General features: G+C 31.5%; 7 protein-coding genes across 16 annotated transcripts; 4 read left to right on the plus strand and 3 right to left on the minus strand.

Moving 5' to 3' along the window:
* Positions 1-407: 407 nt before the first annotated feature.
* On the minus strand, positions 408-1,647 carry LOC122537869 (dynein light chain Tctex-type 5-like). Its single transcript, XM_043671485.1, has 3 exons — positions 994-1,647; positions 674-867; positions 408-580 (listed from the first exon to the last, which is right to left on the minus strand). The coding sequence occupies exons 1-3, from the start codon at positions 1,030-1,032 to the stop codon at positions 415-417; spliced, it is 399 nt and encodes a 132-aa protein (XP_043527420.1). The 5' UTR covers positions 1,033-1,647; the 3' UTR covers positions 408-414.
* A 462-nt stretch (positions 1,648-2,109) lies between these two features.
* Positions 2,110-4,089, minus strand: LOC122537868. 2 transcript variants are annotated; one of them, XM_043671484.1, is made up of 5 exons: positions 3,955-4,089; positions 3,467-3,687; positions 3,271-3,358; positions 2,956-3,186; positions 2,110-2,870 (listed from the first exon to the last, which is right to left on the minus strand). In XM_043671484.1, exons 2-5 carry the CDS (start codon positions 3,679-3,681, stop codon positions 2,757-2,759), a joined length of 648 nt encoding a protein of 215 aa, XP_043527419.1. In that variant the 5' UTR covers positions 3,682-3,687; positions 3,955-4,089; the 3' UTR covers positions 2,110-2,756. The 2 variants fall into 2 exon arrangements, with proteins under 2 accessions (XP_043527419.1, XP_043527418.1); XM_043671483.1 differs by having other exon boundaries at positions 2,115-2,870; positions 3,871-4,026.
* On the plus strand, positions 4,030-16,217 carry LOC122537860 (GPI ethanolamine phosphate transferase 2). 4 transcript variants are annotated; one of them, XM_043671470.1, is made up of 14 exons: positions 4,030-4,158; positions 4,560-4,846; positions 4,947-5,145; positions 5,230-5,439; positions 5,510-5,701; positions 5,834-6,179; positions 6,249-6,445; positions 6,521-6,757; positions 6,833-7,017; positions 7,083-7,261; positions 7,338-7,491; positions 7,549-7,849; positions 7,909-8,075; positions 8,139-8,375. In XM_043671470.1, exons 2-14 carry the CDS (start codon positions 4,683-4,685, stop codon positions 8,368-8,370), a joined length of 2,763 nt encoding a protein of 920 aa, XP_043527405.1. In that variant the 5' UTR covers positions 4,030-4,158; positions 4,560-4,682; the 3' UTR covers positions 8,371-8,375. The 4 variants fall into 4 exon arrangements, 3 of the variants coding, with proteins under 3 accessions (XP_043527405.1, XP_043527407.1, XP_043527406.1); XR_006308710.1 differs by lacking the exons at positions 4,030-4,158; positions 8,139-8,375 and adding exons at positions 15,862-16,039; positions 16,108-16,217 and having other exon boundaries at positions 4,357-4,846; XM_043671472.1 differs by lacking the exons at positions 4,030-4,158; positions 8,139-8,375 and adding an exon at positions 15,862-16,217 and having other exon boundaries at positions 4,357-4,846.
* LOC122537858 (transmembrane protein 94) lies at positions 8,788-19,487 on the minus strand. 2 transcript variants are annotated; one of them, XM_043671468.1, is made up of 27 exons: positions 19,360-19,487; positions 18,544-18,707; positions 18,322-18,456; positions 17,978-18,114; positions 17,712-17,905; positions 17,162-17,632; positions 16,912-17,073; positions 16,738-16,841; positions 16,577-16,671; positions 16,257-16,494; positions 15,933-16,043; positions 15,645-15,738; positions 15,320-15,537; positions 15,014-15,249; positions 14,808-14,932; positions 14,581-14,729; positions 14,120-14,167; positions 13,522-13,656; positions 13,097-13,240; positions 12,615-12,759; positions 12,341-12,549; positions 11,165-11,339; positions 10,724-10,969; positions 10,400-10,637; positions 10,213-10,306; positions 9,953-10,114; positions 8,788-9,890 (listed from the first exon to the last, which is right to left on the minus strand). In XM_043671468.1, exons 2-27 carry the CDS (start codon positions 18,702-18,704, stop codon positions 9,818-9,820), a joined length of 4,299 nt encoding a protein of 1,432 aa, XP_043527403.1. In that variant the 5' UTR covers positions 18,705-18,707; positions 19,360-19,487; the 3' UTR covers positions 8,788-9,817. The 2 variants fall into 2 exon arrangements, with proteins under 2 accessions (XP_043527403.1, XP_043527404.1); XM_043671469.1 differs by lacking the exons at positions 14,120-14,167; positions 15,933-16,043.
* On the plus strand, positions 11,334-12,347 carry LOC122537865. The gene has a single exon (XM_043671482.1). The coding sequence runs from the start codon at positions 11,523-11,525 to the stop codon at positions 12,261-12,263; it is 741 nt and encodes a 246-aa protein (XP_043527417.1). The 5' UTR covers positions 11,334-11,522; the 3' UTR covers positions 12,264-12,347.
* A 61-nt stretch (positions 19,488-19,548) lies between the features above and the next one.
* On the plus strand, positions 19,549-25,181 carry LOC122537861 (mediator of RNA polymerase II transcription subunit 16). Of its 5 annotated transcripts, none has more exons than XM_043671477.1 (15): positions 19,549-19,565; positions 19,700-19,798; positions 20,096-20,242; positions 20,324-20,522; positions 20,596-20,842; positions 20,931-21,086; positions 21,182-21,354; positions 21,447-21,774; positions 21,851-22,058; positions 22,178-22,352; positions 22,451-22,597; positions 22,702-22,915; positions 24,574-24,683; positions 24,752-24,897; positions 24,997-25,181. In XM_043671477.1, exons 2-15 carry the CDS (start codon positions 19,737-19,739, stop codon positions 25,118-25,120), a joined length of 2,436 nt encoding a protein of 811 aa, XP_043527412.1. In that variant the 5' UTR covers positions 19,549-19,565; positions 19,700-19,736; the 3' UTR covers positions 25,121-25,181. The 5 variants fall into 5 exon arrangements, with proteins under 5 accessions (XP_043527412.1, XP_043527410.1, XP_043527411.1 ...); XM_043671475.1 differs by having other exon boundaries at positions 19,550-19,565; positions 20,081-20,242; XM_043671476.1 differs by lacking the exon at positions 19,549-19,565 and having other exon boundaries at positions 19,656-19,798.
* LOC122537863 lies at positions 23,173-24,346 on the plus strand. Its single transcript, XM_043671480.1, has one exon. The coding sequence runs from the start codon at positions 23,207-23,209 to the stop codon at positions 24,329-24,331; it is 1,125 nt and encodes a 374-aa protein (XP_043527415.1). The 5' UTR covers positions 23,173-23,206; the 3' UTR covers positions 24,332-24,346.
* Positions 25,182-25,601: the final 420 nt, after the last annotated feature.

Consider the following 25,601-nt stretch of genomic DNA (forward strand, 5'->3'; position numbering starts at 1 on the left):
GCCATTAACGTATAATATATTAATAAACTATAATCATCCTACAATCAAAAAAGCAACAACAAGTCGATTGATCGTAAAATGAAAACAAAAATCTGTACAATTAGAATTTGTAAATAACAAATTAATAAATTATTAAAAAATATATAAAATCTATAATATAAAAACATAATTTTCGAAGAAATCATCATAATCACTTTTTGGAGTAGATAATCAGAAAAGATAAAGAAATATATGTTTAAATCAAAGTATAGTGCAAGTGTTATTATTATTAGATATATATTTTTGATATTTTCTGTTATTATTGCGTCGCATGAAAAAACGTATAATTTAATGAAAATCAAGAGAACATTGTTCAAATTTTAATTTCGTCGAATTGAGTAAAAAATAAAAACGAAAAAGATTTGACAGTCTAATTTATTCATGGTAAAGAGCAAATACACAACAACAAGCATGAAAAGTTCGAGCTTCGTATGTAAATGTGGAGTAATTGTCTCTTTTAGCATCCCAAAGAAATCCCATGGATGATTGTATAGATTGATTTGCTTTCTCTATGATAGTTACATTAACCACAATCTTATATCTGAAAATAAATGTGGAATGTTAATTAATTAAATTATATAATAATTCTTGAATTTATTAAGGTAAAGTGTATCAAGAAAAAGAAAGTAATTACCTATCAAAGTTCAAATTTTTAATTTTTTCCCTAATATCTGTAGCTACTGACTGGCAAACATTCAGACACTCCGCAGCATCATAAGAGATATCTTCTAGTTTGGTAATCATTATCGTTTTTATAATCTTATCTACTGGGTCTATTTTAAAGGGATTGTAAGCTTCCAGACGATAAGTATTCTGATATTTTAACATCTACGATAAATATCGAAAATAAAAAAGAGCTAAAGCAAACAGAAGTACTACAGAAACTACTGATTATTTCTCTCTCTTTATACGTATAATTATGAAAAAATTATTTAAACTAATAATGATTCTCACCTCACGTTCGTTATCGTGGTTCGTTAGATGATTATCCATATTTAATTGAGACAGTACAATATATTAAAAATATAACTACAGTACCAGATTGTATCTGATAATGAACAACTATACTAACTCTTGATTAATTTTTCTTGGAAATACTCGAATCACGGGCATCTATACAGCATAATCTCGAGTAGTTACTTAGAAACCGAAGTAAACAATGTTGATTGATCAATTTTATGCTAAAACAAAATCAATAGCGTTTGATGTTGGATATTTAAGAGAACATGCAAGAAATATTTTTCTCTTATATTGCGGACACGATGTTAATCTTATTAATTTTTTGCATGCAACACTTATTTAAAGATATATTTGTTAAAATATATATGTTAAAGTTATATTTGTTAAAATTTTAGAGTTATCTATTCGTAATTAAGTTCGAAAAACCATTGCTGTCGTATAGAGTAAGCGTAGAGAGCATTTAAATCAATATCGATTTATGCGATACATTGAGCTGACTTCAATTATCGAACTGATTTGAATTATCGAAATGTTGCGCACTTCTGTGCAGTCAAGAAACCGCGTATTTTGATATCGTTTGTTCGCTCGTTCAAGTGGTGTAAATCGGATAAATAATACTGTTTTGTGTAAAATATTGCTTCCATCTATAAATATTTTTTGTATTAAAGTGTATGACGTAAATTAAAAAGAAGATTCTATGGATTTCTTTGGAATGGTACAACTACGACGTAACTGAAGCCGATAGCCTACCAAGGTTAGTCGAATATGTTCAAATTTTATATCTTTAGTTGATTAAAGTTTTGTATGCTTAAACAATTGACATCAATGACATTAGTAACATTGTTAATGTTATCGACTGTGTTTCCATAGTATAATAGTTGAACAAATACGAAAGAATAAAGTATATTTTCCAACAATAATTGTAAAGTTATTCTGTCAAATTAAACAATTAATTTCATTTTGATATTATAAAATAATACAAGATATTACATATGTAATACATATAATAATACATATGTAATACTTTCTTTTTATCTTATAATAACATATGTAAAGAGTTACATCAATTTATTCAGTTAAGTAAAAAAGATTCTATGATAGACTGACAGTTCTATAGCTTCATTTTATATTGTGTTTTATAGTTATATGAAATTCAATACAACAATATTTAAAATTTGTTCATTAACCGAATACATAATATCAAATTTTATAATATCAGTTACAAATGTTGCCATTGAGACATAAATACATATTTAAATGTTAGGAAATAAGCTTTTGCATTTCATTGTTGAAACAAATGTATATTAGAAATAAAAAAGTACAAACATAGGAACATTGAAACAAAATCATACTATAATAATAGTACAGACAGATATACATTCATGTTTGAGATTTAGCATTGAAAATAAAAGCCTTATAATTTGTTGTAGTGTGAAAATTATCTTTGTTTAATAAAACAGAATAGATTAGATAGTTTTGGTGCTAAATATAAGACATGAATGTACTTCTTATTTAATAATATATTACACTTTTGTGTGAATGACATTTAACATTCATCACTTTAAATGCTAATACACAAAATATAGGTTTGTACTACTTTACTCTACATGGAGATCAAAGTCTACTGACACATTAAAAGAATTCTGTGTCAATTAATACCTTACTTTCTCGTTTTTAATTAATCAAATAGTAAACATATTTGGTAACAAAAATCTCATAAAGATATATCTTCTCATGCATAAAATTCATTAATTATCCTAAGACAACAATTCAACTTCAGCTTGAATATTTTGTCGTGCTTGCTCTTCATACTTTTCTCGAAATTCCTTTGTGGCAAAAATATTTGGAATCTGCACAAAGTTTTGCAGTACCTGATCCATATAAAAGAGAATAGTTAAGGAATAATATATAATAGGAAAAAATATATTTATATTATTCATTCAGTGATACTATTACCTTTAAACGTAATGCAGTATACATTGGCTCACTAAGAAAAGAGTATTCTCCACGTATTTTTTCTCTATACTCTGCATAACTTTCTGGAGAAGAACCTAACACAGCCATGTCCAAATCTAAAAAGTAATGAGCATCTTCACCACCAAAGGCACCACCAATTTTATGTGCATCAGTACTATGTGTTGCAGCTACTTTCAGAAGTTCACAAGCTTCTTCTCTTAATTGTGCATCCTACGTGCATAAAAAACAATGTAAAAAAATGTATATTCCTCTACTGATGAGCGTAACAATCTAATATTATAGAATGATAGTTACAGCAGGAATTTCAGCTTCGTCTGCAAATGCATTAAAATGCTCTAAATTCTTATTTTCACCATCTAAAGCTTTAGGATCATATTCAAAGCTATAAAATTTAATTTAAGTTAGTTAATGCCTTTAAAGTTCAATATAAATTATTCAAATTATAGTTGTCATTCATTTTATGTCGTTCTTTTGCTTGAGCCTTACTTACTTCTGAAAAAATAAGGCAAGAAGCACAGCTTGAGGATTCTTCAAGTTATCCTTAATTTCATAATAACAATTCAATTTATCACAAAGAGAATCTAGATTATGATAAGTACGTTTTTCTTCTGAATATGCTTCTTGAAGTTTTGTGAACCATGTATCACAGACATCACTATTTAAACCGTCGGTTGCTTCTTTCCAACTCTTTTCTATTGATGCCATTTCTCTCTGAAATCGTGTATAGGTATTTTTAAGAATATTTTCACCCAAAAATTGCAGTTTATTATTTCATTAAATCTACAATTTTAATCTTTAAAAAGATAAAAAGTTTTTGTATACAGGTAAATGGTAGAATTCTTATAAATTTTCTAGAAGTGAAATAAATTGACTTCGTTAATTTAACATACTCACGGTGTATTAAATGAGCTAAACAATGTGATAGTTCAACTTAGAGATGAAAAGTAAGAAATTGCGCTACGTTGAAATTCTGATTACCGAAACATAATGCGTCGCTGTGGGTGTTCGCTGACTGAGTGGATTCTACTTGATAAAATAAAGTCCGCTTCCATTTATTGATCGGATTGTGTTCGAGTTTTATCAACGAAATGCAGCGTGATTTGCAATCATTTTCTATAAAACAATATATTTAACTTTTGTAGAATATTTAATATGCTAAAATTTGATCAAGAAGGTATAAAGGTACGATAGTAGAATAAATTTTAACTGTTTATGAGAAAAATTATATATACATTTGCATTCAATTGCTCCGATTTTACGACTAGTTGGTAACCCTTGTTGAGTATTTCAGAATTTCCCGTATAAAAAGTAGATATTCGTGAAAAAGTAGTTAAAAAATAATGTATTGATCATCTTTTTATTCTTACATTGGATGCATTAAACTTTTTATATTTTATAAATTTGAAAAATTCTAGCAATTACTTGAAAAATAAACATCTGTGATTAAGTTTTGTTTGCTTAAAATTTACCGCCACCGCACAGAGGAGATAAGTTTACTCAGTTTTATAAAATATGAAAATCTTTAATGTAGTATAAAATAATTTTCTGTCTTTGAACGAAATCTTATTTGAAGCAAGTTACAGGTTGTAATATTTTCTTAATGAGGAAATGAGGACTGACAAAAATGTACTTGATAGAAAATTGTTGTATATTTGGTCTTTTGTTGGTTTAACCTCAAAATTATATAAAATAATAGAGAGTAACATATGGAGAGTAACGAGATGGATAAAAATATTATTATATTGTCATATATAGTTTTTATTGCACCTTTATCCATTGCATTATTTTTGTACGGATTCTTTCCTTTGATGCATTGTGATAACACTATAGCAACACAAGATGATATACCAAAATTTATTGAAAATACAAGGTAAGTTTGATAAGTGTGTATGCCAAAAAAAAAAAAAAAAAAAATATGGAATGATGAAAGAATTGTATTTTATCCAATTTGTATCACATAACTCTTTTAGAGTAAAGATAGATACATTGTATGAACCAATAGCTAAAAGATTGATCGTTCTGATTATTGATGCTTTGAGATGGGATTTTATAGAAGGATCAGTTGGAAAGATCGCAATGCCTATAACAAGTAGTCTTATAGTAAATTCTTCTGCTTATTTGTTACAAACCAAAGTACAACCACCAACTGTTACAATGCCTAGAATAAAGGTGCCAGATATCAAGTAAAATTTTTTGTGAATCTCTATTTTTGAAAATTCGATATACATATAAAAGATATTTCATATACTTTAGGCAATTACCACTGGTATGATACCAAGTTTTATTGATGTAGCTTTAAATTTTGGAAGTAAACCAGTAACTGGTGATAGTTTGCTCTATCAAGCAAAAAAAGCTGGTTATAAATCAGTATTTTATGGAGATGACACTTGGATCACCTTGTTTCCCTCCATATTTGACCGTTATGATGGCACCACATCATTTTTTGTAACAGATTTTACAGAGGTATTTTCTATTTCTGTCTTCATTATATCTTTATAGAATGCCATAGTTACAATGAATTTTTATAATTCAGGTTGATGATAATGTGACTAGACATATACAAGAAGAATTGTATAATAATAATGATTGGTCTATAATGATCCTTCATTATTTAGGACTTGATCATATTGGTCATGTTCATGGACCATTTAGTCCATTAATCAAAACCAAACTTAAAGAAATGGATAATGTGATAGCAAAAATTCAAATTAAAGTTCAGGAATGGGTAGGTGTAGTATAGTATTTAAAATATTAACGCTCAATGAGTATATATTATAAAATATCGTTGTTCCAAAAATACAAAAATTACAATTCATTTTATACATTCATAAAATTAGTATAAACTTATTATTTTTAGAATCAGAATAATGATTCTACTGTATTTATTATCTGTGGGGATCATGGGATGAAAGATTCTGGTGGTCATGGTGGTTCAACAGTATCAGAAACAACTGTACCCTTTGTTATAATTGGTACAAAAAACCATCAAAATTACATTAAAGACCCTATAGAAATATCACAAATAGATATTGCATCTACATTGTCTGTTATTTTGGGAGTGCCAATACCATACTCTAATATAGGAACTATTTTCTTGGATGCTTTATATGATTTACCTATTTCAAAAAAGTTATTCATACTTTATTACAATTCAAAACAAGTATTTAATCACTTTCAAAAGTTAGTTGGTTATGAATCTGAATGTGAGTCAATTAATTATATTTAATCCCATATAACTTTTCAAATAATATTGTGTCTACTTATTATTACAGATGCATATCATAAATATTTGGAAGCAATAAAGCTTCACAATGCATGGTTAAATACCAAAGATCATCCAGATGATATGACAGATGATATTGTACTTTCTTATAAGACTGCATTGAAAGGAATGAAAGAAATTCTCATAAGTAGCATAGTAAAATATGATTTTCAAATAATAACAGTAGCCATAATTTTCCTATGTCAAGTGAGAATCAAAAAGATAGTTTAATTCTTAGTTATGCTAATGCTTTCATATAACACAAGTTAAAAATTATTTCAGATTATTTGTATTTTAGCAGGAGAAATATCTTTTAAATCAGCATCATTGAAAGGTGTCGTATTTTTCATTTTCTTAAATGTGCTTTTATGGCTAATAGTCAATTGTTTTTGCAAGGAGGAAAACACAGCATTACTTCATACAAGTAATTTAATAATAACATCGTGTATAATAATTGTTTTGATAATAAATTCCTACTTGCTTGCTAATATTAGAAGTTTCAGCATTTTTAGGGTCAAGGTAAAAGAAATTATATAAAACCAAATAATTAAAAATTTTGCTTGCTATTAAGATAGTATCTTTTTTAAAAATTAGATAATTGAAAATGGGATAGAAGAGTGGTTTCTTTCATTTGGAACATTAATACACGCAATTAGCTTTATTGGTACCAGTTTTGTTGAAGAAGAACATCAGACTTGGTATTTCTATTGGGTTACAGTCCTCATATTGCTACTTCACAATTTTCTCAGAAGATGTTTTGCAAGAGAATTCTCACAATCGTAAGATAATTTTTTTTCCACCATAGAGAATTGAATTATTGAGTATATTAAGCATTATGTTTCAGCCACTATCAACGAAATTTATATGCACAAATTAGTATTAAGCTTTTCTTACTATTAATAGGACACAGAATTCTTAGAAAATTAAATAGTACTGGAGATAAGTATGCTCATCTTCCTGATATAGCAGGATTTTTAATAAAACAAGAAAGCAGATTGGGTATGACGATCGTACTCATTGCTGGTAATTCAATTACCGATTACCATTCAAATTATCGAAATTAGAAAATATTCTGAAGTCTTCGAAATCATTTTCTCAGGTCTTGCACTTCTGATATGGATCGATTTTATTCACGAAAATAAAACGCACAAAAAGCTATCGTTAGCGTTGAATTTCATAATTAGTGTATGCATTTATCTTCGTCATATGCATAATAATAGGGTTGCCAAAATACCATTTTACCCTCCAACTAGGTAAGCTTGTTGATTGCATTGAAAATTCACAGTTTGAAATACGATTGTTTGTTACAGAGGAATATTTGAAGTACAAATTTTCTGGTTTTTACTTGTAATAAACTTGACGAAGTACATTTATGACCTTATCTGTATAAGAAAATGCTGTAGTAGATTTTTTCCAAGAGTTTCGTTGTATTTTATTCTACAAATGTGGATTATGGTCGTAGCGATGCTTCATCAACCACATAGCGTAATACTCTTACCATTCCAAATAATCTTTAGCAGCGTGATTTACGAGATAATTAAAAACGATATTACGCAAAATAGTTGGGTGTTATTGTATACCTGGATTGGGAATGTATTTTACTTCTATCAGGTAATAATCTAACATCAAACAATTTTTCTACAAAATTTAAACGAAACAATTTTCTACAGGGAAATTCTAATAGTTTAGCAACTGTCGATGTAGCTGCGGGTTACGTTGGTGTACAATCATATATGCCATTTATTAATGGCTCGTTATTAATAATTAATACCTACGCAGCACCTCTTTTGTCCTACTTTTTGCTTATTTACCATGCGATCTTACAGCATCCATATAAGTAAGTAGTTTTGATTTAATACTTCAAATAATGAAGTACTAACATGTGGTAAACCTTTTTTAGTACTTGTGAAACAATTGTACGAATTAGTAAAATATATACTACATGGAGGTTGTTGCCAGTAGCTATTTATACAATTATAATTAGTATTCAGCGTTATCATTTATTCGTCTGGTCAGTATTCTCGCCGAAATTATTATACGAAGCTGTACATTCTACTGTTATTTGTTCCGCCGTATTTATCGTGCTGATCTTGGCTACAATACAAAAGGCAATAAATAATTGTAAAAGATGATCTTACTTGGATTTTATATTTCTTTATTCATTAAATAGGAAATTGTTATTAAGTGGGAAAGGGATATATTAAATTTAAAGAAAAAATTTATTTTAATTTTAATCAATTATTTTACAGTCATTGTACTTGTATTTAATAAAGTTTCTCGGTTGATTTTATAAAAATCAAGGATATAAAAGTCTCTAATAATATACATAAATTAGTAACTTTGTAGAAATTTTTTTTTACAATTGAAATTATCTATCGACCTAATGAAGCTCGAATTTTAAATGAATTATACATATTTTAATTTCACTATTGAACAGCAATATGTAATGTATCGGTAGAATATAAAATAATATACGGTACGGTATTTTTTAGAATAAGTTAGGATATATCGAAATATTACGTTATTTTTCTCTAAAATGATCACCGACCTTACATATTAACTTGTCATCTTTTTCTACCATCTAATTCCAAAGTATAATAATCACGTTTTTAAAACATTCACACGCAAGATAATTCTTACAAATAATATAATTGGTCATGCAAAACAGACACCCTAAGAAATTCAGCTAAAAGCAGTATTCTTCTATCGCTAGAACATAAATTATTTTCTATAGGAACACAACGATAGATCTATACATATTTGCTACAAATAATACTAAAATTGTTAAATCTAGATAACAACGGTATTTCATTTTATCATTTCGTCTAGCATGTTTTTTTTCATGCTTGTTGTTATTGAAACAAAAAGATCAAACGATTGAATAAATTACTTTGATTTCGTTTGTTCGAATTTTCTAGCGATTGATAATTTCTACTCATAAACGTGGATCTTATCTTTAGAAAAGGGTGCGTTCCAAGAAGTTAAATAGCAACAAGTCAAACTGAAACGAGGACAAGATCATGTATTGGAATATTTATAATTCCGACAATCATATCGCATAAACTTGAAACAGCAGATGTTACCTTGCAACGCGTTGATTTCTAAAATATAAAATATCGTTATTGTTTCGTGTTATACAAAAATATAAATACTTTGATATCAAGTTATCGAATATCACGAAAACAACTGTACACATTTCAAAACTACGCGGTTTGAAATACTAATGTTACTGGATTAATTACGTACGGCAAAATAGCCAGCGATATTGTTTAATTTCAAATAGAGGATTTTAAACACTTCGTTCGGATAATTGTACAATTATGCGAATAAATTTATACTTTAAATCGTAACATTATACTTCTGAATTGCATTTCTCAATATCGCATTGTTTGGTGCGCCTTAGAATCAATAACCAAGATAAAAAATCTCGATTTTCAGGAAATACAGTGTAATAGAATAAGGATATTATGCGAAATTTGAGTATTTTAGTTCTTTTTGACTGCAATTCGTATTTATTCGTGTTTCATCGTAATTTGGCTATTTGTTGTCCTTTCATCTCTTGTTTAAAATAAAAATACTCTAAAACGGTGAATTCATTCCAAGTTTTGTACCAAATTCAAGCCGTGCTCTCTTTTGATATCTCACGTTCACCCTGTTAAAATGTTAGAAAGTTATTAAACACTTCTCCCGATATTTCGAAGTTTCTGTACTTACTTAATCTCTTGCCATTTGATCAGTTCGTTTATTGCAAAAATCAGCGGCAATGAAATTAAGAAGAACAGAGGGAGATGTAGGGGAAAATCCTCGATACTTTGCCCCTCGTCTTTCCAAAATTTACAGAACACAGTTCCTGAAAATGCTGCTTGTGCGCATAATCTAAAAGAATGCAATATCGAATGGCATGTTTGTGGGTGATTAAATGCAAGAATTAAATCCGTCGCACGCCTTAGTAGTTATGAATTTTATATACTCACGCTATAAATGCACCGAAGAACCATACGTAATTATTAAATGGCTGTTTCTTCCAAATGGAATACTCTCTATGTACAAAGCCTACGGATATCGTTACTGTAGAAAGAAGAAATGTTTAATAGAATTTGAATAGAATTCGATACAGTACGTAGTTTTCGAAAGTATTGTTTTGAAACTGACAAACCTTACCTAAATGTAAAACTAACAGAGACAAGGCAAAATGTTGTATTACTAAAATAATATTTGGTTTATCTCCCCAACCGCCCCATGAAACATTTCCCTGTGCATTCGGGTACACATACAGGCACTTGGAGTCTGTTGTGTAAGTAGGGCACAAAGTCAGAAACGAAATACACTGCGACAGTACTATCGTTATGACCGTTGGCAAGAATTTGCTGCCGTAACACCATAAAACGAACAATGCAATCTGAAAAATCAGGGACAGAGGAGTGTTCATTTGAAATTCGGTAGAAAAAAAAAAAAAATAGAATTACACAGACATTACTTTCTTACCTGACCGTTTACAGTGCACTGATTTTTGCCAGTTGCACGTTGCATTATAGTAGGATCCATAGGCGTTGCGATCATGGATATAGACAACATTGGAATGATTAAGCAACACAACCATAAGACTTGATCGACTGAAAATAGTGGCGGTAGCAGCAAGAAACCAGACAGAGCTTGAGTGAAGGAAAGAGTAATTGTACAACAGAGCCAGAATTGTACGCAATTCCAAAGGCATGTCATGTAATGCCGAGCCTAAATATGCACGAAATGATATTAAATGATTACAATAATAATATTTGGAAATGAAAATGTAATTGAGATTGTCTTGGATTAAAGATATTTAATAGCAATATTTAATAGCATTGCTGTTGAGATTCTTCAATTTTTGTCTCTTAATGAAATGATTCTAAAGAATCGTGATAGAGGCAATGACTAATGATCACTTACCTCCATAATTAAATGGAAAATCGCAATTGGATCTTCTCGTTTAACGCTTAACGAACAGGCAACAGAATTCAGTGCTCTGCTCAAATCGACTGGGGATGGACCTTGGTCTTCTCTAGTTGGTATCAATACCGGAACTCTTTGACAAACTTGTGGATATAACGGTTCCATAGCCACTCTAAAACCATAAACATACACATGTACATATATATATATATATATATGAGATTATAACGATCATTATTTTATGCCAACATTGTATTAAACAATTGAACGTACGACAGATATGTTTGCTACTTTCTTTATGCCGATTGGAATTTTATACCGTCCGATTTTAAATAAAAGTTAAATTTTCACTAAAATGGCGTTTATTGCCGACGTTCCTCGACGCGCGTCGAAAATTTCAAAGAATCCGAATAATTCTATGTGTGAAGATGAGAATTTTGTATATTTGCAACCGCCTAAAGCGCGTCCTGCGGTGTACGCTAGGCCTTACAGGAAACCAACCCTAAAGATCGAGTCGGAGACCACGTATGGCTCGTCATACGTGAAATTCGATCGTGCTTCTAAACCAAAATTTCATTATGGGATACACGAGAGGACAGTGCCTGATAAAACTGGAAAGTTCGATTTCGATACGGTATATAAACTTTCGTATCAAGCGTCAACCGGGCAATTACGCAGAGCTTTCGTGCCGAAATCGTGCTTAACTATCAATGGCTTGCACGATATGACGACTACTTTCAAGCTATCTTACTTGGATCCTGGATACGTAAAGACGATGTCTTGTAAACCGCACCAAGGAAAGATTCGACATCCAATACCGGTGGATTACAACACGGTGACGAAAGAATCTTATCGAGATTTTGGTACGCCTACAGTTAAAAGACCACGAAAGCGAGGATTTTGGCAAACTAAATCCAAGACGGACTATCAAACCACGAATCGATTGTCGTATCAATACGTAGAACCTCTTTCGAAGAGGGTTCGCATATGCCATCGGCCAGTTATAAATGCTGAAATGGAGAAAGACACAGTTTACAGTACAAGTTATCAAGTTCCTGGTCGTTGCGTACCTAAAGAGATTATTGTTTGTGAATGACATTGTGTACGTATAATATATTTAATAATTTTTTTGGAAAATTCACTCGTTAATTACTAGCGTGACAACGTATTTACCCTGCATCCGCTTGCATAAAGATTGGCATGTTCTCTGCGTTGGCTGAGGAGCCAAGCACGCAGACAACCTCTCCGTAATCTTGCATAATGTGCAACATTTCCCTTGTAACAGTGGTGTTGCAGTCGGTGAACAGAGACACCAAAAGAGGTACATTGTCTATCAGTTCTATGTGCGGTCGAATTTTGTCAATGCCTCGGGGTAGTTTTGCCTGAAGAATGCGTAGAACGTAGAAATTCGCACGAACAGTACATCTTTTTTGTCGCCGAAACTTACTCTGTTTGATAAATCAAAATTTACAGGAGCACTTTGCTCCGTGCTATCCGTAAGGCAACTTAAAGACCGCCATGCTTCCTGCCCGGAGCCTAAATCTACACTTTGTACAAGCACGCTGTCTTCGCTTCTCACTGTGTCCTGCTCCCTAACGAGAACAAGTTATTTATTAGACGTTTGTTCTTACCATAAACCTCAATCATTAATAAACGAATTCATCGTCAACAAGTGCGCAAAATTCAGGCACGGATGTTAACGGTAGCGAAACTACGAAGTGGTAAATAAATAATCAAAAAGGACTAGCCTACTCAGAAGTGGGAGGGAAAACGAAAAATAATTACAAAACGTGCGACGAGCCCGTTCTCGTAGTGATCCTTCGTACTAGATGACTTAGACTGCCATGCAAATTGAGAATAATATTGTAATGTTGGAAGTAATCGTTAGAACAATCTGGAGAGAGCACTTCAAGTGGCGTAGAGACGAACCTGTGGCTCATGGCACTTTTCACTTGAGACGTCCCGGTATCGTTCCACTCCGTGGTCTCGTCGTCAAATTTCACCGTAGAGAAATCGGTGTTTATGGCGCTTGGCGCGGACATGCTCATGGCACGGCTATTATCCAAATTTGTGCTACAATATAAGATAAATCATACTATGGAAAATCGGTTTTCCCGCGCGTCGTTCATGCAGGGTAGAGAATCCTTAAAAACACGAACACATCGATGCAGCATATTTATGCAGCAGAAATGTTTGAATGCATGCTCTTTAATGTTCGAGTATCTGGCGACTTCTTAATCGAATATATCGTGTTCGTGAAGCGAAGGCACACTTCTGAATCGAGGATGTATTACTTTTCTTTTCTTTTTTTTAGTGTGTTATATGTGTGATAAAAGGGTAAATATGTAACATACCGAGGAGAGACACGATTAAGCAAGTGGCTGGCCTCATCCATGCAGGAGTAATTATGCTGATGAGATTGGGCCGAGGGAGTGGGTGAGGACATGGCTGCTGCCTGGCTCACCCACCAACCCACTGGACTCTCGGACCTAATATTGGCGTGTTAGTTACATACATTTATTCGTGTATATTATGTATGTCATGTAAATAACGAGATATTAACACATGTGCATTAGAATAATCGTAGAAAGTGTACAAAAGTATCGATGTAGTTAAAAAGTTGTATTCGCTAATGAAGAAGCAATTCAAAATATCGACTACCGGCGCACAAATACAATCGCTTCAACTTAAATGCTCTAGTCGTTAAAGTAAATAGAATATGTGGAAAGAATATGTCGGAAAGAAATAGTACTTAAAACTGGGCTAAAATACTTGACAAGACTTGAAATCAAAGGGGGGGAAAAGAGAAAACCAGATAATCGCATTCGAAGAACATTTAACTCTATGAAGAAACCGATAATAAAGTAAGAAATAGATATTATCATTAAGGAGAGCGTAACGAATAAACATGCAAATTAGTAACAGTAATGAAAGAAAGAGGTATAGACAAACATATACGATGGGGGCATGTGTGGATATCTCTCCAGCCATTGCTGTCTCCTGTAACGTACATGCATATTTTACATTCACATCCACAGTTATGACGAGTAGCTAGTTAAACAAATTGATTATATCAATTGCCACCATTTATTTTAGACTTAACAACAAGATTAGAGAAGAGAAAAAAAGACACTAAGAGACGACATACATGTATATATGTATATAATATATATTCAGATTAATCGACGAATAAGAAAGAAATGTAACACCAACGACATACACGATTAGTGTAATACTTTGTGTTCAATATGTTTCTATACACAGACTTTACACGTACGAAATAAAGAACATATTTGTACTTTCCAACATGAGGACATGCCCCAAACTTGTCAGATTAATCCAAAAGCAAAAATAAGCAAAGTAAGATAGTTTATAGAGACAATGATAGTTGGCAGAAAAATGAGGTACGGTACCTAGCTCTTTCACTGAGCAACGATATGTGACAGTTCCATCCGCTTTCGAGCCCCATTTTCTCCGAGAACACGCGCGATCTTAGTTCGTTCTCTTTACTGAAGTGAACAAATCGGATGCAGGCTCTGTCTAATTGCTCGATCAATTGTACCTGTTCAAAACACTTTGCGTAAATTTCTTTCATCACACGACTTTACACATATACACGCATAATCATCTGATGTCCTACCATATCCGTTTGCGCTTGGTATTGCATAGTCACCATCCCAATGAAGACTTGATTGCATTGAATTTCGAAGCAACTGTCCACATCGCTTACATTATCGTCTTTGTTCTCATTACACAGCAAGGAATCTGTAGAAGTTTGTTTAAAAGTAAATCGATTTGAAATTATGGATAGTTCTTGAAATAATAAGTGTAACATCTTTGTATTACCGGTTGAATGAAATTGTCCAAGTATGCCTTTCACTCTAGGATCAAGAACGTTCCTAAAATCCCAAGGTAATGGGGTAGGACTTCTATGAGGTGCGTACAAATGTTTGCTGTCCGCGGGAAGCTCCAGATATATTTTAGACATTTTATCGCAAATACCACGCGTCAATGGCCTATATGCAAATGCAGTGCAATAGGACGTTAGACTGGTTCTTTGATAAAAATCTTGCACCTTTTTTCTGGAATGTATGTTCTGTATAAGTACAAACGAACACTAGATTTCGCTGAAGGATTTACATCTTCATGTACCTATCTGATGCTGAAAGTGGACAGAGATCATGGCCGTCCCAAAATTCGATACAGGAATCTAAAATTATGTCTGCTGTACCCTGTGTTAGCAATTGTAAACCGCCGCCGGTTCGTTCTCTAACTACCACGGCGACCATGTGTGGAAATGGAAATTTTAATTTTGTTGCGATGCTTAAAGATCGTGCGAACTTTATATCTCGTCGAACCATTTCCGGTTGCTGCGATAGAGAGTGACACAGAGAGAGAGAGAGAGAGAAAGAGAGAGAGAGGGCTGTAATTTTTTTATTTAGAGACCAGCAAATGGAAGATTGTGAACAATGCTTACGACATGTCTAAACGTAGACAACTGTTGCTCCAATTGAAATATATTTTGCGCCTGGTCTTGGAAACCTATCTGCTTCGCTAATTCGCATAGACACCTGTACGAATCGTATACGCAAACTTGAATAAACGGAAATTTACATGAACGAATGAGAAAAGAATAGAACAGATATATGAGATTGTCCCGTGATTAGCATTCCCATGAATATATATGCTTGCAGATACATTCACCCATATAAACGGATTAACAATAAATATGGAGGATACGTAAAATAACTATGGTTGGACTGACCACATATGTCCAAGGCTCCCTGATTCGTCGACTAAATACACCTGTCTTGAACTTTGCATTGTATCTTTTGCCTGATACCCACTCTTATCTTCTACATTGTGATCCTGGTAGCTGACAAATGTGTATGATCAACGTTACTGGTAATTGGACGTGTTATCAATTGGACTGTTCACAGGATTATGCGTATGATAAAACTGGATGTAATTAGCTTGACACTTGGGAGAATTAGTTCGAGTAATGCACACAAAATAGAAAAATACGAAACAAATGCAATACAACAAAACACATAAAGGAAAACGTGATTCTAGCGACGTGGGTACATACCGTCTGTTCGTAACCGGTACAAGATTCTCATTATATAGAGCTTCACATGTGACATGGCAACAAAACTGCATATAATGCTCTTGCGTGTCCATATTACACGTGTTGAGGAGGATGGCTAAACCTAGAGGTTTTAACGAGTTCAAATGTTGCCTCCAGGAATGATCGTCAAACTGTAGACGAAATGGCAAAGCATGATCGTGAGTCAAATCCAAAACTTCGGCTGTTGAATGAGACATGTCTAGAAATTAATTTGTTTTTTAGCCAAAACAAACTTTCTGACGAATCTTTTACGTCTACTGTTTTCTTTATTTTCGTGTTACCATGCGTTATATATGAAGTTTTATTTGAATCTTGTTTGGAGTCTTCAGTTTGTGTCTGACACTGAGGTTCCGGCGTTCTATCTAGACTACCGATACTGTAAAATGATTTTGTAACTGCAGCTGTTGAATGAATTTAAGCTGTTCGTGATAAGTATATTTACCTTGACGACGGGGACAGAGTATTAGCATTTCGTAAAAAAAATACTTTTTCTGCGGTCGGATTAGGCCACGAAAGAATCCCTTTTTTATCTACGCAGCACAGTGCCTGGAAATTGGCATGCTTTTACTCGTTCTTTCGTATTACTGAACAAATCAAAGCTGTATGTTTAAAATACCGTGACTGATCCTAAAACATGTAGAATACTGGCAGATCTTGACATCATGTGCTCTTTACCAAATAGAATACTGAAAAAGTACTCTTTTAATTCCAACCAATTGTACACTACTTCTGGATGACTAGGTCCAGAAATATCTGCATCTTCGAAAGGATCCACAAACTGAAACGAATGCATTTTAGGCAATATCGTACGAATAATTCTGTCGGCATTCGACATGGAAGTTCCTTTATGTTAAAGATATATTAACCTGAAGTTTTTTCGAAGATTGATAAAGCTTAAACAGAGCTTTGAAACGAGCCATTCCGAAACAATTTAAAAAAATCCAACAAGTCGGAAATACTAACGGAAGCAAAGGTATACTAATAGCAATTGGTTGAAGTAAAAACATCTCATTCCAATAACCAACACCGAAATATTCTGTCACGTATAAGTATCGAAACAAATTGACAAGTAACACAATGATTAAAAGAATTGGATAAGCTAGTTGTTCGATGCAACAAATCATTAAGAGATGCCGTTTACGATTGTGATATGTAACCGGCCTATTGAGAGCTTGGTCAAAAGCCATTCTAAGGTTCATCAAATAAGGGGTTTCTTGAAGTTTATAGATCTTATTTTTTAACGGTAATCGAGCTTGCGGCGTTGAAAAAATTTCATTTGCGCTGTGGACCTGCGGACTGTATACTTCTCTTGTATGTAGCACTGGTGCCTCAGCATCCTGAAATGATTTCTCATTATTATCATCTATTTTATATGGTGAGGTATATTAAATTGTACAATTGGAATATTCAATTCACATCGTAAGGGACACAATATCCAGGTGCTTGTTGTCCAGGTTTTATAACAATTATATCACCAGCAACTAGTAATGCCCAGGGTAAATTAACTATGTGACCATCGCGATAAGTCCACTGCAGAGTCAGACAAGGAGACAATGGACTGCACAAATGTGGATAATTTTCCGGATTCCACTGAGAAGTATTCTTTGCCACTGAAATAATATCACATGAAAGAAGTTAATAAGAAATATAGCAAAGTATAGAATATTTAAATGTAAAAGTACCTTCTAATTGGTCGAGAAGAACTCGGACTCTATAAGGAATTTCTTCGTGTCGTAATTTATTATCGGATACAACTAAAATAAAATTTAACACTACTAGACAGCAGACAGTCAGTCCTTCATAAGGCAGTGTAGGATACCTATAATAGTACAAAATTTTGTATGTTACATGTATTCTTTCATATTTGAAATGAAGATCTATAACAGTATTTAGCATTTAATAGAAAATACAATTAAAAACTAGTTTTGACTAGCATTATCCACATTATATCTACCATCATAATTATCTACACAATATAACTGCGTTTGATATATGAAAAAAAAAAAAAAAATTGAGTTAATCATACCATGTATCGTTGATTGTGAAGAATGTAATAATAAGGATAATGGCATTGATCAAAAGTGCAATTGCTGAAGTCCAACAAAGAGTTGTGTACTGACTACGATGATGTAAGGTGTCCTTTAGCCAAGCTTTATATTTTCTGCAGATATTATATACAGCACATAGAGTATAAATTATGGAATTTGTTCTTTAACATGAATAGTTAATAATGAATAGTTAAAATTACTTATTTCTTTTGTATTCTTCTTCATATTCCTGTAACACTCTTCTAACGTCACGTTGTAATGTTTCAAGAGCAATTTTTGTATTTAATCCTAATGGTTCTTCATTTTTATTCGTAATATTTTCATTTGGTTTGGAACTGCCTTTTGCTCGACCACCATCCATTTTCTGTGTAATGAAATTATTAAATTGTTTTCTGCTTTAGATATATGGGATGCATATACTGATTCCATAAATTATAACATATAGGAAATAGAAATACACAAACAAAAATCAAATCATAGCATTTCTATGTGTATAAAGATAATAAAGGATAGAAAAAGAATAATTATTGATACATACTACTTTATTGCAAGTAACTACTTCATTTACAAGAAATGAGAGGAAATAACTATTTAATTAACTAATGATAAATATATCATTTTGAGATGTATGTATATTTTAAAAAGTAGATATAACATGCAGAGTAAACAAAAGGCAAAAATATAGACGAACAAGATTTCTAGCAATCTATGATCCATTTTAACATTATTTCAATCTTAATGCGATTTTCAAACCATGCATTTAAGTGATATCATTATGTTTTAATGTCACACTTTAGCAATAATAATCTATGTTTTGATCCACACCATGAAAAAATAAATAACCACAGACATATATTAAGCAACATTCTGAGTTTTTATTATAGTACAAATAGGTAAAGGAAATTGAAATAAATAAGGAAGAAACAATGCAAATATAATTTATTAATACAGCCAGTTTTGAGGAACAAAAGCGAATCAAAACAAATAGAGCGAGGTTAAAATGCATTAACACTTGCATAAATCAAGTAACGGATGGCAGTGTCGATATTTTATAACTTGTTGCTTTAAGATTCAGCCGCAGGTCAGTTAATTAAAAATAATAGCAAAAATTTCATAATTTTGTATGACCTATATCAGAACGAAGAATGCATATTCGAATGGGTTAGAGCACAAACACATAGTCGAGTAGTCTAGCACGTGACGCAGTGCTGACGAAAGTGATGTGTATGTAGTTTTGTTGTTTCTTTTTCAACATAATTTTCTTCATAATTTAGTAAAAATTGATATTAGTATAGTTCAAATTCTCGTGCATTGTAATACATAAATATAGTAAACAAGTGGAGTGTATTTTTATAGTATTTATTAAATTGTAACGTAACATAACCTCGTAGCAATGGATTTACTGTATACTGTAAATAGAAAAGTGACACCAAAACCATTTCTAAATCAAGAAAGGTATGTGATTATTATTTTCTCTTTTTTTTCAAATTTTTATAGATATTCTGATATTAAATTGAAAATAACTTTTCATTGATGTAATATGCTTATTTGTATTAATGTATTGTAACAAATGAACTATTAAAAGATGACATATATTTCATTTATTGTAATATATACATCTATTGATAATTTGATATAATTGATAGATACATTCTTATAAATTTTAAACATATAATAAAATTAAGATTGACCCCAAGAATATACTTTTTAAAACATAATCCTTTAATGTTTATGCAGTAATCAAATTTTTAGCCTGTATGAGGGACAATCTCTATGCTCATTATCTAGTCGTAACATAGCTGCTTTTACTACAACCACAGAATTAGATGATAACAGTGGAAAGACATGGGGATCTCATGTTTATGTTTGCGACTTGAACATGCCTTGGCATACTCACAAGTATGAAATATTTTTAAATAGTTTAAATATTATCTACTTGAAAATTTCACAAAATTAGCTAATATTATTCTGTCACATTAGGATATTATCAAATAAAAATACAATTACTGCATTAGAATGGGATTTACCAGGTGATAAGTTAGTTGTGTGTGATTCTGTTGGAAATGTCCAATTATGGATGTTTAAAGATCATGTTCTTAATGATTGGGTACCAATTGGTTCTACCTGTTTTGTCGGTGAACATATATTAGGTGCAGCTTGGTTTCACAATGGAAAAAAAGTAATTATAATACTAAGAAATTATTTTATTGGTTTCAACAAACTGGTTTTATAAAAAAAAAAAATAATTTCAGACAGGTCTTGTAACAGAAAAAAAAGATAATATTCATTATAGTGAAAAATTTAATCACTTACCATTTGTTCCCTCTGTAAGACAATTTGGTGGTAGAGCAGCAGAGGGTGTATTGGTGGTTTCAACTACAGGCATGGTTGGTGCTGTTATGATTACAAAAGATTTTCAGAATCCAATTTGTTCCTCCACAGAAAGTTTAGGTAGCACAAGGCATAGGATAACAACAGTTGATTTATGTTATGGAAAAAGTACTTATTTAACTATGTTTTGATTGACATTAAAATATGCACTTTACTAATAATTAGTAGATTAATATAAAATGTTTTAAACTTTTAGATGGTCATATTCTGGTAGCCATAAGTAGTGGAAATATTTGTTTACCAATTAGATGTTATAGAGTATTAGTACGTAAAAATGATGATAAATGTACTATCACATCACAAGCACTGCCTAGTTTTTTTCTACAAGATGGTGCGCCAAAAGACAATACATGTAGTGTATTTCACAAAGTGAAAAAGTTTTCATTATTGATACATATAATTGATTATATGTTGTCAGATTATAAAATAATAAAACTATTTTTGTAGATACGAGTGTGACGCATTTAAAGTTTGTAGTTAGGGAAGATGCAGATTCTTTGGTTATTGCTGTTAATAGCGATAATGGTGGTGTAGTAGAAGTATGGGAATTAAGAGAAAAAACGCAACCAGTTCATAAGCTATTTCAACCCAAAACGTTAGAACCATTTAAGACTGTAGTGGTATGTGTTCAAATTGAAAGGATTATACATATATATAAAATTTGTGTGTTGGTTCAACTATTTAATTGTATACTTTTAATACAAATTTAAAGGTATGGCAACATCAATCGCAATATCGTTGTCAATCACCAATAGTAGCACTAGCGACTACAAAATTGTCTATAGTCACCACATTACCTCCTCCAAGTTACGTTGTAGTAGCTTTAGCGGATTCTTCTATACATTGTTTAAGCCGAGATTGTTTGAAAGAAATAGCGTTTTCTTCATTGACTATGGCATGGCGATCTGAGGAGTCAACTAATAAATATTTTAAAAATTCGGTTTCGATAGCAAGTATAGACCTATCTTGGCTCGGCTGTGTACTTTTAACTTGTGATACACGCGGGAATTTATATTTATACAAATTATTACCTGATGGAGGTAATTTTTTTTTTTATTAAACTTATATAAAAAAGAAATTGTCCCTGAAATATTGTATTACCGATTCTTTTTACAGGCCCATCGTTAACATTAAGTTATGCTTGTACATTATTGGAGTATTGTTTAGTAACAGGATTAGATTGGTTGGATATATTGCTGTGTTTGAGATCTTCGATGATCGAGCCATTGTGTGAAAGATTGGATGTTTCTTTTAACAGACAATTACAGCCAATACAACAGTATCATTATATTCAATTTCTTTGCATCAAAACATCGTTGTACAGGTTTCATGTTATTTTTTATGCACAAAAGTTTCTCTTAGAGATAGTCATTTATTTTCGTTATCTGTAGTTGTATGTTGTGTGATTCTAGATCATAGTTGATCATAGTCATTTATTTTCAGGATGCTAGTACCAGGACAGAGTAAAGCGGCGGATTTGTCGTCTTTACTTATGATACATTCAGTAGCAACAGCATTTAAATCGTTGTTACGTCCGTCGGATTTGATTTCTCATGACAAAGGACCAGCGGAAAGTTTAGCAACAGTAATTAATGATTCAATTACTGATGTAGATAAGGTAGAAATTAAATGCATCATTTCCCACATTATTTCCAGAGTGAGAACGTAAACATATCAATTTGTAATTATAATACATAATTAACGTGCAATTGCCAGGTACTTTTACATCTCGATCCCAAAGAATTTACCGTAGAACCAAGTACGCTTCAGTCGTTGCAACAGTTAATTCAATGGGTCGCGGATCTAGCTTTAAATCTTTTGGCTCGTCTTCCAGAGCAACGATTGCAAATAAAATCAGGCGGCGTTAGTAAATAAATTTCAAGCAGTATAATCACTCCTTTGTTCAAAATTGTGTAATTATACTCATTTTTCTTTCTTTTTTTTTTTTAAATCTAATATTGGCGCAGTATGAGCTTTTGAAGGATCATAAGGCCTTAAATACATTAAGAGAATTGCTCGTAATTATACGTATATGGGGTTTATTGCGCCCTTCATGTCTACCAGTATTTCTTCGTAGTGCCGATAATCTCGATGTACTCGCCCTGTTATTCCGTTTATTATCAAAATTGGTTCAACCGAACGGAGATGGTCAAACTCAGCAGGTAGACGATGGTTTAATTGGTAAGTTATCATCATTATTACATAGTATTATAAGTAGTATAAAGTAGCTATATTTATATATATAAACAACGTGTAATAAAATGGATAATTCGTATATAACATCTATAAGTAGCCGTTGAGACTTTATCGTTATACGTTGATTAGTAGGAAGTAAGATAAAATACCACTTCCTCATACATTCGAAGGGAATTACAGATTTTTTTCTTCAGTGTATGAAATGCCGGTGTGCAAGAAATATAGTGTGATAGTGTTGTTGTAATTTTGAGATCTTGTTTTTTTGTCAATTTTAAAATGAGTGAAAAACTTGCAGCAGATCATACAAATTCGATAGCCTTGAAAAAGCACAAGTTATTATTAAACAAAAATGATCCAAGAAATTGTTATTCATATTCGAAAGCATATAGATTAGCCATACTTTTTATAGTCATATGCTGTATATTTTTGATTTATTGGATTATATTGGCTCCTCTTTTAATCAGTGCGTTCACTGCTCATCATTCAGGCAAAACTGAAAGTTGGTCTGTTGGTTGGCTCGTTTTGTACTGGTTTATTGCCTTTTTTATTTGGCTTTTCATTATGTTGTGTTTTCTTTTAATTTGGAAATGTTACGAAATTAAACGCAATAATGATGTACAATTGCAATCGTATGGCACAAATGATTCTCTAAAATCGAGAATTTTAATTAATACGAAACTTGATCATTCGCAAGTTATAAAACTGAAAGATACAAAATATGGTACAGCTTTAAACGATTCAGTTTCTGATAAAGAGAAATCAAGTGCAAATTTGAATGAATCTCAGCATAATAAAACCAGAAAGCATAAAGATCTTCCTCCTCTTGTGATTCATCGTCGTAATTCGGGTAAAAATGTTGAACATGTTGGAACTGTAAATATAGAGAAAAATGTTGATAAAGATGATAAAGACGAGGACATACTAAAATCTGGAAATGATATTTTGAAGAATCAAAGAGAATCTGTGACAGATTATTTAAAATTAGTAACAATTACTCCTCAAGATGAATTGGACACAGGAAGTCCGAAAGGATCTCTTTCGCCAAGAGAATTATTTTTCATCGATCTCATAAGAGAAGCTGAAAAAGCTGAACGAAACAGAGAACGTAATTCTCTAAAAACCGAAGAGAACCAGTTTTTTCCTAGTAATTTTTCTCAGATTAGAAAAGATAGGAAAGAAGAGCAAAAACTAAATGATGTGTTAACAAATAAAGAGCAAAAAGTAACATATTTCATTGCGGATATAAAAAGTCTTAAGAAGGAAAAGAGTGAAGTATATTTAAAAATTGAATCTGACCAAGAGTCAGCCAAAGAGTGGTCTGTGCATTTGAATAACGAGAAACCAATTCTTATTTTACAAGATAGTTCTAAGAATGAGGAAGATGAAAATACAAAAAAATAAAGTTATTTTATTTGAAATATAATTAGATTAAATAAATTTTGAATAAATACTTAAATCTTTTATTTTATTATTACTTATTAATTTCTTCGCTTCATTATATTATATGCAATAATAAATAACGTCTGTATAATGTCAAGAAGATACGAGAAATTGATACTTCAGAGATACTAATCTTTTTATAATGGCAATAAAGTGATAAATATTATAGATATATATGTGCTATGACAATGACTTTCTTCCAGATGATTGTTGCCTACTACCTAATCAAATTATGATACCACAATTACATCAGGGTAATAGCATAACGGCTATAGCGACGCCTGTACTTTTTTATCAAAGTTTTCCCCTTCAGGTAAAGAGAAGTGGATGTTTTTTCATCAATTCATTAAGTTTTTTGATTATCTTAAATTTCATTTGTAGTTAGAATATGGTATAGAGCCTGAACAGTTATTATTTGTACCTGAACTTAATCCAGTTGAAGGTTGTATGCATAGTGGTCAGGTTGTGGATGGTATTAGGCATTTGTATCTTGGGAAGCAACCGCTTCTCGTTAAACAATGTACAAGGTATTATATGTGATAAGTATATTAAAATTTGTTGGAGATTCCTTTTCTACAGTCTTATAAAAATAAACAAGAATAATTTGTTATAAATTAAAATTTCAGGTGTGTTGGTAAAGCTCAAGTTCAAAATATGACGAGGACAGCTGCAATTAGAGCATGGGATCAAAGGTGGGCACGAGCTTGCCGTTGTGGTGGCATTTGGCGAATTCATAAAACTTCTTCCTAAAGAAGGAATTGACTGAAAATTTATGTTAATAAAATTAATATGAATAAAGTTTGTATTATAACAGTGCTTACAATTTTGTACATAATAAGATAGATATATAATAACATTTTTATGTAATATATAATTTATTTAACATTTTATGTAATATATATTTCTTATAAATAATTCTTGATGAGGATAAATAAAATACCTATTAATTTTTATCATTTTATTTATTCAAGCAAAACAATTTTTATTTTTTGCAACTTGCATCTGATCATTTATTCAGCAAGTGCACACATAAAAATTATTTAAATATTTTTTTAATAATTTTGTACATAATCCAAGAAATATATATCACGACTACATTACGATTTTACAGAATCAGGCAATAATAGATATTGTTAATAATTTATCGATAAACAAATAATTTTCAATTTATATTTGTTATTTCTTGGTAAAATTTCAAATAAAGTTCCATAATTATGGAGATTCCAGTTAC

The sequence above is a fragment of the Frieseomelitta varia genome, unplaced genomic scaffold, assembly GCF_011392965.1.
Source record: "Frieseomelitta varia isolate USP_RPSP 00005682 unplaced genomic scaffold, Fvar_1.2 scaffold_936, whole genome shotgun sequence".
Taxonomy (NCBI): Eukaryota; Metazoa; Arthropoda; class Insecta; order Hymenoptera; family Apidae; genus Frieseomelitta; species Frieseomelitta varia.